A 17,467-nucleotide genomic window follows, 5' to 3' on the forward strand; every position below is an offset into this window, starting at 1 on the left:
TGTAACTGGTTCAAACTATGTACACAATTACGCCATTTTTAGCATGAAAATAGAATTTTGTAGTGGCTGTATAGAAAGGTGGCAAAAATATTCCGACTCTACAAAAAGCTGCCTTTGGTGTGCACTGTTTCGGAAATGCTCTGTTTCTGCAGTTATTACTGTGTTCGTTATATAATTTCAAACAGTCCTTCGTGATTTACTTTCCGCCGTAGCGAAAGCGCAGGAAAATCTTTCATAACTTTAATGCACAAAATGAACGTAACATTGACCCAGTCCGTGATATTGATGGAAAGAAATCCAGCCTTTGCTGCACGTGCTACGCCCCCCGTTCATTGTACTCTTCCAATACAAGGGAAGGGAAAAACATGAGAGGAAGTCCCGTTAACACAGACAAACGATGTTTTAGGGCACTCTGAAAGCGTAGTACATATTCGCTTGGTCTCAGTATCCCGTTCGTTGCTAAAGAGAACGCATGCGCAATCTCTGCGAATACAAGGCTGGATCGCTAGAGTTTGCGAAGCTTCCTTAACCTAGCCCGCTGAATAACACAAGGACGCGCACATTTTGAAAAAAAAAACAAAAAAAAAACAAGAACAACAAAGATATTGCTGCTTAAACACGACAATTTTTCGTGCTTTAGAAACAGAGACCTCTTACTAAAATTAGTAAAACAAACCATTTCTGTGGGGAGCCTGTTTGTTACTAAGCGCCGTAGATCATGGCAAGAAAGTCAAAATTATTGCCGGAATGGCTGAAGGAAAAAGTGTTTCGTCGATATGCGCTCGTTATTTTAAGTCATAATACGGTAGACACCACTAATCAATCAATATGAATGTGATTGCTCTAATTGTGACATCTCCTTTTCAGTTCTGATTCCACCATAGAGAATGCAACGGACACTACACCGTTTTGTCACAAAATGTTCAAGAGTGCTTAACTTCGCCAGCGGACTAACGGCGCAGCGGATAACGTTCTGAAGCACTGCAGTGTGCTACCATTCCTTTACCTGAACGTGTTTGACACAGCGACGAGGAACGGCGTCATGTTGGTGCCGTATATCTGCCAGGCAGAGATTCCGCAGCACAAAATAGAAAGCATGGTGAAGATCGTCGCGACCAGCCATTTCCTTCTGCAGGGAGAGAAGGAAAGCACTGCTGGTTATGATGCGGAAAGCATAGATTCAGAACACTTGAAACATTGCGCTGCACTCATAAATATTGAGACGGTCTCCAAAATTTCTGCAGCACAAATCAAGTATGAGATTGGAAATACAGTGACGTGGGAAAGGAAGTTCACCTTCAGATACCATTGTGAACTGGTATACGCATATATTTTGTAAAAGCTTTCATTGCACTGTGATTGCTTAGGGGAACAGCAGTGCGGCTCGTGTATCGTCTGCAACGCGGAAACCAGGTGGAGAGTGTGTATAGATGTCTTGCTCTTCTCTCCAAAGCTTTTAACTGTCGTGGCATGGCAGGTGAGCTTCGCTATACGGCCAAGCAGCAAACTCGGTGACGTAGTATATTTTGAAAACGGTAAGAAATGATTCAGGCCGGTGGTGATAATAATATGGTTGCAAATTCCCAATTAACCCAGAGGGTTGGCTTATATAATGAATTTCAGGAGAAGCTTCCAAGGAGCTTTTTTTTCGTCCGCTACATTTTGCGGCTAGACAACTTATTCGGATATAGGTGCAGATTTTTTCTGCAGTGATTCAAGCGTTACAAACGTTTTTGTTTCGCATGTACCATGCAAACCTGGCAATGGTTATATTATGTATTAGCACTCCGTTTCAGAACAGGGTGTAGGTGGTTAAAGGGACGCTAATTTCACCTAGCCACACCGCTCACCTTTTCTTTTAAACATTCTGGCCATGCGAACTTGCACCCCGCCATTCCGCCATCTCGCTACCCCATTCTAAACCCTAACAGTATTTTCCTAAGGGAAAGTTTATAAGTTTGTACTAAACAGAAGACGCCCTTACTTGCGTTCTAAACGTACTTACGTTCTAAACATCTGGATCACAACGACGGCGACCAGAAAAAACTGGTAGTCTGCAGATAAATACCACAGGTGCGGCATCGTGGACTAGAGAGAGAAAGAAAAAAAATATTATGCTATGTGACGAACAGTGCGGCTCATTCAGTTCCTACTATTTTACGTTTCGACAGCTAGGTATAGTTAACCTGCGTTTCATGCCTCAAAGCTGTCTCTATAGCGAGGCCATTTGACGAGACAGATTTGCACACGAAACTGCAGTTTCGCTTTCGCATTGATTGCGAACAATATTCGAGGATCTGAGTGCAAGGCTACGAACTTTTTATTTACACACGTTTTCAAAAACCTAAGTGCTGCATTGCCTGTCGAATCAAAAGTAAACAAAAAATGATCACTAGTTACAAATGTTTCTTCCATTTCAGTTAGCGATAATTGTTCTTGTAACACAGCCTTGTTTCATTTAAACAGCGCAGGCGCCTCAAGACGACACTGGATTTCCATAAATTTCAATCGTAAATTTACCAATATAGATACTTTTCGCTAAGATGTTACCTTTTTCTACAAAATATATACGGGAATTGACGTGCTCCCCTGCAGGAATGGACGAATGGACGATATGCGGATAATCAGAAATACTTATGTTAGTACTTCAACACTTTTCTGTCATCACCGTTATTCCACATTATGAATCTGAACGATTTGCCTGTTTGACTTTCAGGTTTGTTGAGGCTGTAACAATGCGGGTAGGGGGACTTTGGATAGACCGAGTAATTAGGCTTCCGCAGTAGCCTTCCTCTAATAAGGCAGTTCAAAGGTCATTGCGCTTACCACTTCTTGGTCAGCTCTCCAGTTGCGCATCTGAAAGAGCAGGTCCCACCAGTGGTTGCGGATTTCAGTGTAGAACTTCTTGTAAAACTCCTTTGAGTTGGGTCCAGAGGCAATGAGTGGCAGTAGATACATGCACATGATCATGAAGAACATGGGAACGGTGGCCCTGTGGTTCAGAAAGAAGAGTGCGTCTTTAAGCGACGGCCCAAGCCGTGGATGCTGGCCGCATTGAGCCGTAAGTCTGGGTCAAAATTGCGCTTCCTCAAAGCACAATAATGCCAGAGTAGACCAAGAGCGGCAAGTGTCTGTGTGTTTACCCTGTGCTGCTCTTGCGTTCTGAAGGAAATGATGTGCAGGCGCAGCAATATCCACGGTGTTTCCAATTTTCAACACAGTCACAGTTAGAAAGCATTCGGTAGTATCTTCTCACATTGCACAGCGAAGTCTTACGAAATCGCTCACTTGAAAAACAGGTCTGTTTAATCTAAACGCGCGCGTGGAAAGCAAAGGCGTTTTGAGGCTTGTATATTGCAGTACAATCGTTCGAAAGAATTTTATGGGAGTAGACTGTCAACGCATTGTATCTGGCTGTTTGCAATTTTACAAATATGCACTAGTCGTACTTCAATGACAGAGTTCACTGATTGCTTTTACTAAGCAGAAAATCTAGTAACGTGAGGTTTCGTCATTCAACTCACCTTATAAAACGCCGGATGATAGCCACCACAGCTACAAGGACGCGATTCTGCTTTTGCTTGCTGAGAGTGTAGTAAAGCAAAAATCCACTGGAAAAGTGAAATAAAGAAACATGATTGCCCTGACAGTTTTGACCGTTATCTTTCACTTTTTTTATCTTTGATGCCCTTGAAATTTTGCGGAAATTAATGAAATATTTTTTGGGCAGCACTTTTGCTCCGCCTTCAAGGCTATGGTGCAACAGGTTTAATGGTTCCCATTTGTCTGCTCTCCTTGTCGATCGCCTTTCATTTGCTACTCATACATCACTAATGTTTTAATAATTGCCTGATATATACATCCTGCTTATACAAATTAGCATACAGTCATAAGCTACCAGATTGCCCCGCTTTAACCATGCCGTACGTTCATGCCTATGTGGCCCAGGAGCAGCGTGTCTAGCTAAACATCCAAAAGTCTTGTACAGGTTACACTGCCATCTTTGCGTCACATATCGAAAGCGACAACAGTCCGTTCATGGCCATGTCATATGCCAAGTCCGCCTGCCAGAGCCATGCCCTTGATATTTAGTTGACAACACCGACAACGACGACGCTCTATTTTCTGGGGAACCACGCCTTTCACGCCAAAGCATCGAGTGTTCTGTTAATTGCAGATCTCGATAAAGTTAAAGCCATAAAGCTATCAACCTCTTCATTCTACGAGTATTATTTGCGCGCAGAGCTTACCTGAAAAAGAAGAAACTGTCGACAGCCAGGTAGCCTGCTGTTACGATCAGTGTCTCCCAGCGCTCGAAATAGTGAAGTGCATTGACTAGCCTCGCTGAAAGGAAGAGAGTAGCGCTTGGTTAAAAAACGCTGGACGCATCGACAGTGTGAGGCAAGCAGTTCAGAATCATAAAAAGCTCTAGTACTGTCACCTCCACTAATACTGTCAGTGCAGAACAATAATGATAAACATCGTTCAACTGAAGAACATGAAGACCCAGAATCAGCAGCTGCTGTCAGCTCTTCACATTGCACTGAAGTTGATCTGCACGCCCTGTATCTTAGTTCGTATATTTTATGTGTCACTATAAAAAAAAATAAATTACTGAATCCGAAGTCTTAAGCTATAAAATGGCAGAAGTACAAATAAATCAATAAAGGTACCTCATAACCAAACTTTATAGCGCTGTTAACTGAATATTTATGAATAAAGGTTTTCAGTGTATGTCCTTTAATGGACATAAACTTTCGTGCAGATTATTACTTTAAAATTGCCCCCATACGTTTTCAGGAAACATCTACAACATGGCGAATATATTTTGACCGATGTCTTTATTAGTCTGTGTGCGGGTTCAGATTTAGACTACAAATCTACAAATTTTACTGCAATAGAAACAAGCCATCAAGAAACGGTCAAATACTTCGAATAGGCCTAGAACTACTTACTTATGTTTTCAGTGATGGTCCCGTACGAATGACCGAGGCATATCCAGAAGATGCTCAGGAAACGAATTCCGTGCATGAAGCGGTAAGAGTAGGCATCAGAATTTTTGTCCTTGTTGACGCTCAGGATCAGCCTGCTGTTACTCAGGGCCGAAAACGCTACGGTGCACTTGTAGGCAATAGCTGGAAAAATGAAAAGTGCAAGGAAGGAAAAACAAGAAAAAAAAAGTTGGACAAAGGTTGCAAAGACACAATGACAAAAATGAAGGCTGCATTTTTTCGCCACCTACGTGGTGCATATGGAGAATAACTCTACAGCAAAACAAACCGAAGGAACCGCTGCACTAAAAAACCCCGAATTCCTTCACATCGCATTGTTTGCAAGCTCGTGTAAATTTTATTCTTGTCCGTCAACGGGCTTTTCGCAATGACCGATGCCTCAGTGGAACACATTTTCATCGAGGCCGCAATAAAAACGGGTTCCGTGAGTAGTTTACGAATTTGGGGTGTGTTATTGCTAAAAACCTTTCTTTTAAGCTTATTACACTGTATTGAGGCGATCAGGGCCAGTCTTCAAAATGTAATAATCCTTTTCCTCTCTCGAGTGCTTTAGTAGCCGGGTAGGCACATCGCTACACGTATTCATCGCGCTTTCAAATTAGGCCTTTGTGACCTATATAGCTGGCTTTTAGCAAAAAGAAAAAGAGAAACAACCTGCGCTGCTGCGAAGTTTTTTCGCCGTCTATGAAGCAGAAAAAAACAAGAGGAAAACGGTAAAATTTACTCGTAACACCTTTCGACCCACAACACAACGTTTTAGCGACCGAATGATGCTAGCTAGTATAGAAAATTTCTAGAGCCCTAAGCACCTTTCACCGTCGCCCTTGTTGCAATTATAATGTAAAAACGGGTATGTGCCTAGATATTAAGACACATACCTAAAACGTTCTGCCTCCTTTAGTAATCAAATTTTCAGCGCTTTTTAACCCCGCCAGTTCCGATTTACAAGATATCAGCCACTGCAGAGTACGATTTTTTATCCCTATCTATAATTCAATAAAACTCATCACTATCAATGCGAGAGAACATCCACTTGATTGCACAATGCAGTTTGTATTCCACATACCATTTTTGCGTTTTTTGTCCCAATCCTTTGTGAGGAGTTCGAAGACAGTTGCTCCAACAATCGTGGTTGCGAGGATAGCCAGGAAAGCACTGAAACCACAATTGAGACGCAATTAACACAGCAGTAAACTTGAACCGATGTTTTCCTATAATTCATGCGCACAGTTCTGAGCTTGCTGTACGAAAATAAAATACAATTCCAATTGTTATGCGTAATAATATGCAAACACGTGCAGTTTGTTAAGCTTCTTTCGGTAGCTGTACTCCAATACAAAGAGTTGAGTAATTTGAGCACAGTATTTTATTTTCGTTAAGGCGTTCTGTTCGAGTGAAGGAAATATATAGTGAAGGAAATATATTTTTCAACATTAAACGTTCTTCTGACCTTTGGTAGAGATCCGAATCTTCAATTAAAAGCATGTTGTAAATGCATCGAGGACACAAACTGCGAAATATAGAGAAGGTTTCCACACTCACATTATCCAAGCTTGAACTATGTTAATTCCCTCGTCGGCGTTCGTCACGCAGTTCTTGACGACGATATTTGCTGCAGTTCCCACCACTGCGAAGGAAATAACTCATTTACAACTAGGGACCAGTGGCTTCACGAAATAAGCACAAATGAATATGATCCGGATGAACTAACGCTGCTGAGCATGTCATTAAGTCATTAACAATCTCGCAAACTTGGCTTAAATTTCTTTATTGTTTCTTAAAAGCTAACAGAAAATAAATGCTGAAAAAATAAAAACACCCCATCAAAAAGCAAGCAAGCTTACATCGACATTTTCTCCTGCACAAAGTTCAGGTTCTGAGTATGCGAAACTATTAATAGAAGTATGTAAACCAGAAGGCAAGCTGCAGCCCATCAGTTCAACTCCTTTGCATCTAGCTTATACATTGCAGGCGACCTGGAAATAAGCCATAGTAAAGCTCACAGCTCCGCTCGAAAAAAAAAAAAAAGAAAGAAAAATCTTTCATTGTTTTATTCCTGTCATTTATGTCCCCCTTACGCACTACATATATGCTCAAGAATTATTTTCATTCCCTCCATGGCGTATCACCAACGATACTTACAGGTGCGGCCAATGTTTGTCAGGTCTTTCTCGGTGCACGAACTGATGAAGCACACGCCGAGGCGAAGACCGGGAAGTCTCTCATCGGTCACATAGGCCGTGAAATTTTGAGCCTGCGAGAATAAGTGAAAGATAACTTTAAGGCTAAAGGGTAAAATAATTTCTTCATTTTCTGGCTGGCAAGCGAGTGTGGTAAGACATACCCACGCCACTAGAGAACTCAGAACTAATCTGTTTTCAAAATAGCCCATGCTTTGGAAGATCATTTATTTCCTTCTTGGCGAAGTGTGCAAGCGAAGGAGGTACTCTTCGTTTCAGACACTGTAACTCTGGTGATGTCTTGTGAGTTTAACGTTCTGGGGAGCATCTCCGTGCAAGCATTTTTCAAGCGCTACTGTATATCTCAATATCACAGAAGCTTATTTATGAAGACACCTGAAGGCTTTCTGCCTTCGCGATGCGCGTGTAAGACGTTATATTCAAATTAAGCGCGGTCACAGGCTGCACTCATTACATTTGTTTTAGATAAAAGGGCTGGGGAATACCTGGCGATAAGTCTACCAGTAGTAACAACCAACAAGGCAATTGCCAAGTCATGGCAACCAACATAAATGCTTAGAAGCCCTAGAAATCTTACTTTAGTATGCAAAACTCTGTAAACGTGCCCTTGATTCTCAAAGCAAGTCTCACAAAACAGCTTTGCTTGAATAACTGGCTCGCGAGGGCCAGGAAAGTCATGAGCGAAAGCTACGCGATACCGCAAATCTTACGGGGAACTACGGAGACGCTGGCCTGCACCAAGTGCAGTTGTATAAGAGAAACTATGAACCCCTCACCCAATATTAGAAAACGTGTAAAATCAGTCAGAGATGCTCACCCTCTTGTGGGAGTAAAGCATGGCCGGCATGAGCTCCTGGATGAAAGAGCGCTCCTCTCCGAGTGACACATGGACGTTGCAGTACTGGCCGCGTACTTTCACATCTCCTTCTTCATCCCGCACTACGGTTTCTATGCACTCATCGTAAGCGCCCAAGTCAGCCGTGGATGCCTGAAGCAAACCGTCGGGGTACTTGGCCGTCGAGTCAACCACTGCACGCGCGTCAGTGAAAGGAAATAGGCACAATGTTACCAAACAGTCACTCTGCTGAATAACTGAAATAATTCCGTAGCTTCAGCAGACTTTACAGAAAGTGCAAGACGAAAAATAGCGGGGTTGATTTCGTTGCCCTCAAGCAAAGCCTGAATGAATGTGCTCAAAGAAATGTTGTCACAGCGTTCTCGAGGAAACTATTCGTTTTTTTTTTTCTTCACCGACAAATTCAGCAAAACGAAACATACTAACCGATCACGTTGCATCAAATAAATTTTCGCTAATACCCTATAGTAAGGAACAACAACGAAAGAGAGGATGATAAGAGTAGAATTCAGTTTACTGGGTTTTTATTTCAGCATAACCTGCAGTGAGCCGCTATGCTGTGTAAGCATGTAACCGTCGTGAAGCAATGTAGTCGCATGTCTGCAGGCGGTCACTAGCTCGTATGCCAGTTGACATGGCCAATTGGAAAAGGCGTAAAGGGGTGGCTGCCTCCCTCCCCCCCCCCCTCCCGCCTCCATTACTGCTAAACATTTTCGCATATATTGTTTGTTTGTTATCGCAAAACCGGGGACAATGGAAGGCTCGAAAATAGCTTCCTATGATCTTCTTCCTATGAAACTTCAACTTCGCATTTAAGGGCATTTAAACGCTGCTGCGTTAAATTCCCCACAGAGAAGCGTCGAGGCAATGAAGAGGCGGTGCTTGTTTTAACACAATCGTGTTCAAACAAGCGACGCCTCTTCAGTGCGGTTTCACCCGAAGGATGTTTCACCTTTTGATTGACACTGAAAATTCTCTTTTTAGGACAGTAAAACTCAAATTCCTAAAAAACTGAAAAATATGGGCGTCAGAAGTGCCCTTCTTCTTTTCCGCTTTATTGAATATTTTGTAGCAAAAGAAAATAACAACCAGCGAACCCCGGTTGCGTCATGTTATCTTTTACAAAAGCTCCACTACCTCCTATAAGCAAATTTATGAGGAGCATACCTGGCTACAAGCGCCGCACTTGGGGTTCGGTTTGCAACTTGGTTGCTTGAGAAAACAACGCTAGGTAAATACGCTGCTCAGTACTCACATCGAAGGGCCCACGGCTCGAGCTCCTGGACAGCACGCATAAACTTCAGAACTCCCAGGCTGCAATCCGTCGATATATCGGCCTGAAGTAGTCTCCGTGTGAACCCGCTTCCCATGGAGGACATGATCTGTTTGATCGCCGCCCGCACACCATCTAGGAACTTTGATCTTTCCGGCGGCCGAGTTGTCGGTGTTTCCGTTGCACCAGTGGTGGGATGCTGTTGAACTGGCTTTGCAGACCTGGTATCCGCCATGGTGGTGGTGATGGACGTGGTAGCCGCGTGGACGGATCCTTCGGGCGTTGATGTTTTCTCTCCTCGTGCGTCGAAAAGGCTCGTTGATCTCGCCGTTCTCGGAGAAGTCGCTGTGGCCGCGAGGGTCTCATGTTGCGTTGACGACCGGGAAGCAGTTGCTGCTGTCTCAGCTGTGGTCCCGTCTAAAGTAGGTTCACTTTGCGGGAGAGAGCTAAAGGTGTTCGTCGGTAACTCGCGAACATTCTCTGTCGTTAAAGGATATGTGCTGGCCCCTGATACAGCGGTCGAACTTAAGCTACTGGCCGGGACAGCACTGAACAGTTCGACATCAGCAGGGACGCTCGCGCATCGTGTTGACGGCGTGTAGCACGCAAGCATAAACAAAAATAGCGCAGTGCAAGGGGGGATTCTGAATTTTCGAAGCTGATTGGGGCCCATCGCTGCGCCGCCGGTAGGTTGTTGTTCAATGGGATCTACGCGATTTTTCTCCGCTTCTACCGCTCAAAGTACACCGAAATAAAAAATAACGCGAGAAACTAATTACCTACGGCCAGCGAGGCGTGTCGTGTTTAGCGGAGGGCAAAATATTCAAAAGATGTTCAGGGAGGTTACAGTAAAGGCGACGATCTTTGGAAGCCCGTAAATGCCGACCCGAATGCTCTTGGCCGTTCGCTGTCTGTCCCGATGAGGCACTGCCGTGGGTAAAAAGAACACTGGCCCCAGCGTTTGTGTTCTCGCCGTGTACAGGAGCGGACTAGTAAACCGTCGCAGAGGATGGGTTTTACAACTGAAGATTTCGCAGAACAATACCCTGCCGTTATAACCGAGACACCCCTCCCCCGCGCTCTCCTTTTCTCCGTCATTACACGTCATGACTTGCGGAGGTGACGTCACTGAATCGACGGCGCTGGCGCAGCACCAGCACTCGGGGCATTTTCAGAAAAGAGAGTGAGAGCCGTTACCGGTGACAGCGGAGGAGGAGGGCTGGCAAGAAGGGTCCGTTGACCGTGGAGGCCTTCGACATCTCAGAACGTGCGTGCTCCGGAGTGAAGAATATATATATATATATATATATATATATATATATATATATATATATATATATATATATATATATATATATATATATATATAGGCAGTATAAAAGATAAAAAAGAGCTCCAAATAGTCCAAACGGGCCTCTAATAACAGTCATCAGACGTCCGCATTACCTAACCCTTCTTTCCTATTCGAGAGTGTCGGTTGTTGGCAGCCGACGGCGGCGCCGATGACGAGTCGAGGGAATCGGAAAGCGGAGGGCGTTGTTGCGTCGCGGTAAATTCCTAGCCAGCATCTCGTACGAAACGAGCTGCCAGCGGAGAGAGCGAAAGAGCAGAGGTCAAGAGAAAGCGCAGAAAAAGCGAGAGCCACGCAAAGCACGCCGCTGCTGCGCCACTCACCCTTTCGCCTTTCCGGAAGGTCCGAGAGTGTGAGAGATCACTCGCCAATTTCCACTCTGCAACGCTTCGGCGGCACGGTCATTCAGCGCGTGCGCGCCGCGGGCGTGCGGCAAGCAATCCGACTACGTAACCGCGCCGAAGAACAGCGAGGAGGTGGTTCTGAGCACGGCCTGGGAAGAGCGAGTTCGCAGCGGTCATTACTTAATAGGCTTGTGACGTCGAGAGCGAGTCGCGATGACGTTACTTTGGGCAGAACTGCCACGCCTTCTGGCATCTTCTCCGTCTTCCTACCTCTTAACGTGTTTTTATATTTTTTTTCCACGAGTGCTTGTCGCACAGACCTGCTGATCGGGGAAGGGTTGCAAAGAAGCTCCGTGACTGCTTTCTCAGCAGCTTGCGGCTTCGATCCCAAATATGATGCCTGAGCCTATGTTTTTGCTTGTGTTCATACGTGCTCTTTCTACAGCGAGTGGGAAGTTTCGCTGAAAGGATGCAGTTGTTCGCTTACAGTAGCGGGGGAAATCCTGTAATTGGAGTCGTCCTGAAACGTCCGAATTGTTCCCTTTGTTCGCCTTCGTTTTCACTCTTGGCATTAAAGTTGGCTGTGTGTAGCGTTTTTGTATAGGCTATAGCCAGCGCATGGCTGCTGTGCTTTATAAGTGGCGTTGAACCCATCGCAAGCAAGCATTCTTTATCGTTACTGCTTCGATTCCAGCAGATACTATACAGCACTAATACTGTCATCAAATCTTTCTACGCTGTTTACTTTGCAGGGATTACTGCATTAACCGAATGCTCATCTTTGCGCCATCGTCATCACTGTGGCGCACCAACAGCATTTAGTTTTCACAACGCGTTTGTCTTCGTGGGCCATCAGGCCACGAAGCACGCATTTAGTGATGACTCTCGTGGGTTTGCCCTTAAAGAATTAAGCGAGTAAAGTCAATACTGCGGGGAAAGTATTGAGGCTTTGGGCATCCCTGTACGGGGACGTAGGTGGGTGCAGATTTGGAGCAGACATTAGTGTCGGCGTCATTTTTCTCTTGCCAAAATATTGTAGCTTCCAAAGAATTGATTCAGAAGCGCAAGGGAAGGATTTTTGAGGCATTATCTGATTTCTCTTCAAGAAGAAGCGTAAATGTGCCCACGTATTTTGACTTACGGTTTCTAACCATTCCGATACTAGCCAAAAAAGCAGGCGCATGCTGAAACAGAATCGTTCTGAAGGCTGGGTCGTATTATTCAGAACACTTTGCCGCCATCCTGTACAGCACACCCGCAATGCAGTCTTGATGTGAGGAACGATCTAGGGTCAAGTATTGCTATGTAGATGAGATAGGGCAGGCGAATCTGAAAGTAGGCTGAAGTTAAATTTTGTTATTTCGTATGTCTTCAGATATTGTTCGCACCAGAGCTTGCGATTTGTGATATTAAGCATGCACGTAGTAGCGTTACAATCTGTGAAGCCTCGTCAGATCCGCTCCGTACTCGAGAAACGATGCCGGGAGGCGGCCAATAAGTAATTCAATCAGCCGCAATCCTTGGCGGTTCCCACGATTCATTCAGGAAGCGCGCGCTGATAGCTGGACATTTTCCTGCAACTGCTGGCGCGTGATGCAGGCTTCGTGCCGGCAGCACTTTCACATCAAGCTTGCTGTTCTTCAGAAAAAAAAAAACTATACGGCTGCAACTTAAATTAAAGGTGTTATTACGCTTTAGGTTTCAATCTTAGTGCGCGTTAAAACGAAAACGAATGCACTATAGTGAACATGACCGTGGCACTTAAATGAACGCTTCTTAGTGTTGCATAAGGCAATTTTTTTGTTTTTATCTAGGTGTCGCTAGTTTATCTCTACCAATACTAGCTGATAACAGTTACATTTTATGCCTCAGCTTCAGCCCCTTTCTCAGTTAACATGATTATTCTCCCCAATAAGCTATGGCGTCTTTTTGTTGTGTTGTGAAGTCACATTATGGTAACACCTTACTGAAGCTTTCCTCTTAGCGGCAAGCAATAACAGTTGTGTCTATTATGCACGCATGCATCGGCAGGGAATACTGCTTTGCACTAGAGCATTGCAACGGTTAACTGGGGGTGTATGAGAGAGAGGGGCCCTTCTCCTGCTTTGAACGTAGTCAGGCTGACTCCGACGATGATTATCAGAAAGAAAATTTCATTTGAAACGGACACCGCAGTTTCTGGTTTGGGATAATAGAGAGTTTTAGAATAGGGGGCCCCAAGCTTTGGGGCCCCCAAGGAGCTTGGGGCGTCGAAATGCGCATGCGCAGAACGTAAGGCGCGCTTGGGGTCTTGGGTTAACGCTAGGGGCGGCCCCTATTTTTCGGAAATAGCGTTCGCCCCAAGCCGCCGTTGGGTCGCTTGGGTTACGGCAACATGGCGGCGACCGGCCAAGCGGCGGCCGCTCGCCTCGGCACACATTCGTCGTCACCGCTCCATGGTGTCACGCGTTCATGGCAAACGAAAGGCCAACGAAGCTTATGCTATGTCTCATGATGCCCGCACAACCAAATTTTAGCAATAAAACGCCCTATATTTTCTGATTGCTTCCGGATTTACCGAGCTGCTAGGCCTAGCGAGTTCGCCTCGTTTGGTTGCCATGGGGACTAGGCGGCGAAAAGCGCGGAAGGTTCAAATGAGTTTTGCCGGCCTCGGCCTGGATTGACAATTGGCCGATTTCGTCTTGTATGACAAAAACAGTTTATATAACTGGTAGTTTTAATATAGTTTTGTGCAATAGTAGCACTTTTTGATGAACAAAATAGCGTTGTTGGCTCTTATATATTTAAATGCTTTTTCTTGGTTTACCGTCGTGGCGCTGCAATCGACGAACGCAAGCCCGGCTCCGCTGCGTCGGGAAAACCCCTATTCTAAAACTCGCCGCTCGGCTAGCACGTTGCGCCGCCGCACGCTATTTCGTTGGAGGCCCCAAGCCTTGGGTCCCCCTATTCTAAAACTCCCTAATACTTCAGTTTTATTGCGGTTTCACTGCACGTTTTGATGCAGGCGCACTCCTGTTACAGCCGGTTACACGTTACATTTACTGAAACCTAAAGTGAAAGTCCGCGCAACGTTTGTGACCCTTATAAAGTTATGATAGTTCCTGCGCTACAAACATATATCTCAATGTTTAAACTTCCCTAATCACAAGCGAGAAATATAGAGGCAAGAATCTGGTTACAACTGTCATCTCTAAGCACGTAGTGGAGGCTAAGTTGGAGAGGAAATGAGATATTTGGGTTTCCCTACCAACAGCGAAGGAGTCCTGAAAATATTGCACTCGCTCACATGCTATTCGGCCTTTTCTGAAAGGAAAAATAGCTTGTGAGTCAGAACGGCCTGTTTAGTTTTTAATATATGTGGGTGGCGAGACAGCTTTTCCAATTTCCCCGGAGTCCCCACTCACACACATATTTCCTAAAAAAAAAAAAAAGATGTCAGGAGAAAAATTGCATGTTTTCGTAACCTTCAATAGTTATTTCATAGCTGTTAAACAATTTCACGAAATGCATCGCTTTTGCCAAAACCAACCAGGCTTCGGGATTTGCTTTTTAGTCATATTGTGGAATCATACTGCTTGCATTTAGATTAAAAACGTTGAGAACGAGGAGGAGGGTTCCCCTTGCCTTAGAGAAATTTCGAGGTTAGAGATGGTATAAGCGTCCCACTATGCGGCAGAGGAGCAAATCATACTGCCTGATTACGTGAAAGTCACGTTTTATGCAGGTTCCTTCTTACTTCGCGTGAGGCACGTTCTTTCCTGGCTCCTGTTTCTTTAGTCTTTGACCTTTTTTTTATTTTCCTTCTGGTTGGCGACCAGTAGAATGTGTCCAAGGCTCTTTGAGCTTCCCATTTTCTCTGGCTTTTCTACTGAGAGGGACGCTGGTCACGTATTTGGCTCGAAAATCAGCGATACATGCTTCGAGCGGTGCTAGTAAAAGACTGCGCTTCGTAGCTCTCCGTTTGCACTGAAGTGGGCGCGAGAATAAAGCTTTTCTCCTCCAATCGCTATGAATGCGGTGGAAGAGATGGTCACATAATCTTGCTTACTGTCGATGAGACTTCCATCGAAACTTACCCCTTTATGAAAAACGTTCATCGTTTGCGACCCCACAGGTGAGTGCAGTTTCCGCGATAGTGGCACTCAACAACTTCCTGTTGTGCTACCACCGCGCAATGTCACATACAAAAACCGGCCAAATATAAACCACACCAGCTGATCTTTTTGGTTCGATTTGGTTTGATCTGTTGGTATGGTACGTTATGGTATGGTATGGTATGGCATGGTATAGTATGCGAGATTTAACGTCCAAAACTCACTCGGACTATCAGCAGCGATGTAGTAGAGGGCTCCAATTGCTTCGACCCCCCCCCCCCCCCCCCCCCGTCCTTTGGGTTTAGGTTAACAGAAAGCAAACAGCACTTGCGCCTTGCGTTTCGCCTCAATCATAGAGAAGCGACGGGCGCGACCAGGATCTCAACCGCAACCCCCGGCTCAGAAGCCGAGCTCCCTGTGCAATAATCAACCGCGACGGGTCAATATTTTACATCCCTGTGAATCTATTTTGCCCCATACGAGAGAGCCGCCACCTTTAAAACGGCCCTTACGGGGAAAGCCTCGCCTTAACTAGGCTGCAAACGATGCCGTCAGCTTCTTTCAACCCGTGTGTTTTGAACCGTGACACTTTTCCGAGCGCTGAAATTCACCTCTGCTTTGCGATGCCTCGTACACAAGTCGAGTTATACGTGTTAGTGAATCGCTTCTTTGATATTATTTTTTTCTTAATGAGGGGGGGGGGGGGGGGGGGTCGGCTGCCAGAAGTCGTCTTCCGCAAAAAAATAAAAAATAAAAAGTAGTGCCTATTACACCATTGCTGAGGTTGGAAAACCGCAAGTCAAAATGAAATTTGCGATCTTGAGAAACCGAATAAGGTTTTCCACAGTTCCCAAGCCCGAATATAAAAGCAAAAGCTCCTCAACAATTTCAATAATTTTTTCTTATGTAGGATATCGAGCAGAAAGGAAAGAGAAAAGTTCCTCTTAGAACAGAATACCAATCAACATCAACGCATACAGACAAGCTTCAGATTTCCTGATGGCGTTAAACACTCAGTCATATTCACAACTTCTTTTCGACCTGCTATATATTATAGTCTATGACGCATACACACACAAAAAGGAAATAACGAAGGAACCAGGCAACAAGACCAGGTTTGCCTAACTATACAAACTTTATAGTACCAACATTATATCGAAACTGGTGCACCAACTGGCTCCGTGTGTTCGTAGTGGTAGCTTTTCACTCTCTTCGTCGTCATCTTTGCGATATCTTTCATCCGTTCGACTTGTGCTTCCACACACTTGATAGCAGCATCGCTGTCTGTGGCCGTACAATGGAACTACTTGAGTCAAGAGATCTAAGGCTTGCTTGCGTCATAATTGCAAGCAAAGATATGAAGGCAGCGTGAGTGGGCTGACACGTCGCTATAGGCGAAGAGCGAGAAAACGCAATGACACCTCAAGAAGAAAGGGGCGCTGTGCACACACCCTTGAATGAAAAGGGCAACTGAATGTGGTGGCTCGGGGATCACTAAAAACAGGGGCGGACGCCGAACGCGCTGTTCAGCTGAAGTGTGATGGCACCTGCTCGACTCGAAAGCAGCCAGAGAGGCCACGCTCCCTGCTCAGGTCGGAAAAGAGCCCGAGTGAAGTCGCCAGGGGCCTGAGATCTAAAGGTGTGCGGCTGCGGCAGCCATCTACGAGGCGTCTTTATAATTACGTTTTAGACGTATTTCCTGCAATGCATCTCATGCTAGCACCGATTGTGGAAATAGAATGCGAACCATATGTGTTGCCTTTTTGTCTCACCCTTCACCTCCTTACACGCGTTTATTGAAACGCGTGATTATCCCCCACGGCTTTGCGCCGTCTCGTTGCGCTGCCGTGAAGTGGCACATACAGAAACAAAAGCAGTTGTTGGGCTAGTTGGTGTTTTTGATGATCCATAATTACAGCGCAAAAGACAGGACAAAGATGAAGGAAGGACACCACACAGCGCTGTGTGGTGTCCTTCCTTCCTCTTTGTCCTGTCTTTTGCGCTGTAGTTATGGATCCCACACAGAAACTGTTGATTCTATAAAACATTCTATAGAACAGTCAATCGAAAAGAAGAAATGTTTCTGGGTTTTTGCGCGTACACATGGTTTCAGGTGCGTAACAGATTACAAGTCACGCGGCATAATGACGTCACTGACTCGGATAAAACTACTGAATGCACCAGAAATCAACCACCTAGGTAAAAAAATACACCAGCACAAATAGGAGAACCTTCGTGAGATATTTTACATCGCAGCTTTTTATTGGCTCTGTATACGTGTCCAGTGAGCATTATGCTTAGCATGCTGCGCATTACCGCTTACTTCTGAGTTGCTT

General features: G+C 45.0%; 1 protein-coding gene across 1 annotated transcript in view; it reads right to left on the reverse strand.

Moving 5' to 3' along the window:
- Positions 1-9,463, reverse strand: part of LOC146172565 (nose resistant to fluoxetine protein 6-like) — a 12,832-nt gene extending 3,369 nt beyond the window's left edge. The window contains exons 1-11 of the mRNA XM_084585747.1: positions 9,325-9,463; positions 8,031-8,242; positions 7,155-7,266; positions 6,555-6,639; positions 6,079-6,167; positions 4,956-5,135; positions 4,251-4,344; positions 3,525-3,611; positions 2,827-2,992; positions 2,006-2,088; positions 1,007-1,129 (exon numbers count right to left, since the gene is read on the reverse strand). Coding sequence (XP_084441873.1) covers positions 1,007-1,129; positions 2,006-2,088; positions 2,827-2,992; positions 3,525-3,611; positions 4,251-4,344; positions 4,956-5,135; positions 6,079-6,167; positions 6,555-6,639; positions 7,155-7,266; positions 8,031-8,242; positions 9,325-9,448 — 1,355 coding nt within the window. The 5' untranslated portion in view covers positions 9,449-9,463. The remainder of the gene's footprint in view (positions 1-1,006; positions 1,130-2,005; positions 2,089-2,826; positions 2,993-3,524; positions 3,612-4,250; positions 4,345-4,955; positions 5,136-6,078; positions 6,168-6,554; positions 6,640-7,154; positions 7,267-8,030; positions 8,243-9,324) is intronic.
- Positions 9,464-17,467: the final 8,004 nt, after the last annotated feature.

Source organism: Amblyomma maculatum, unplaced genomic scaffold, assembly GCF_055883805.1.
Source record: "Amblyomma maculatum isolate TAMU_Amacu unplaced genomic scaffold, ASM5588380v1 scaffold_13, whole genome shotgun sequence".
NCBI classification, from domain to species: domain Eukaryota; kingdom Metazoa; phylum Arthropoda; class Arachnida; order Ixodida; family Ixodidae; genus Amblyomma; species Amblyomma maculatum.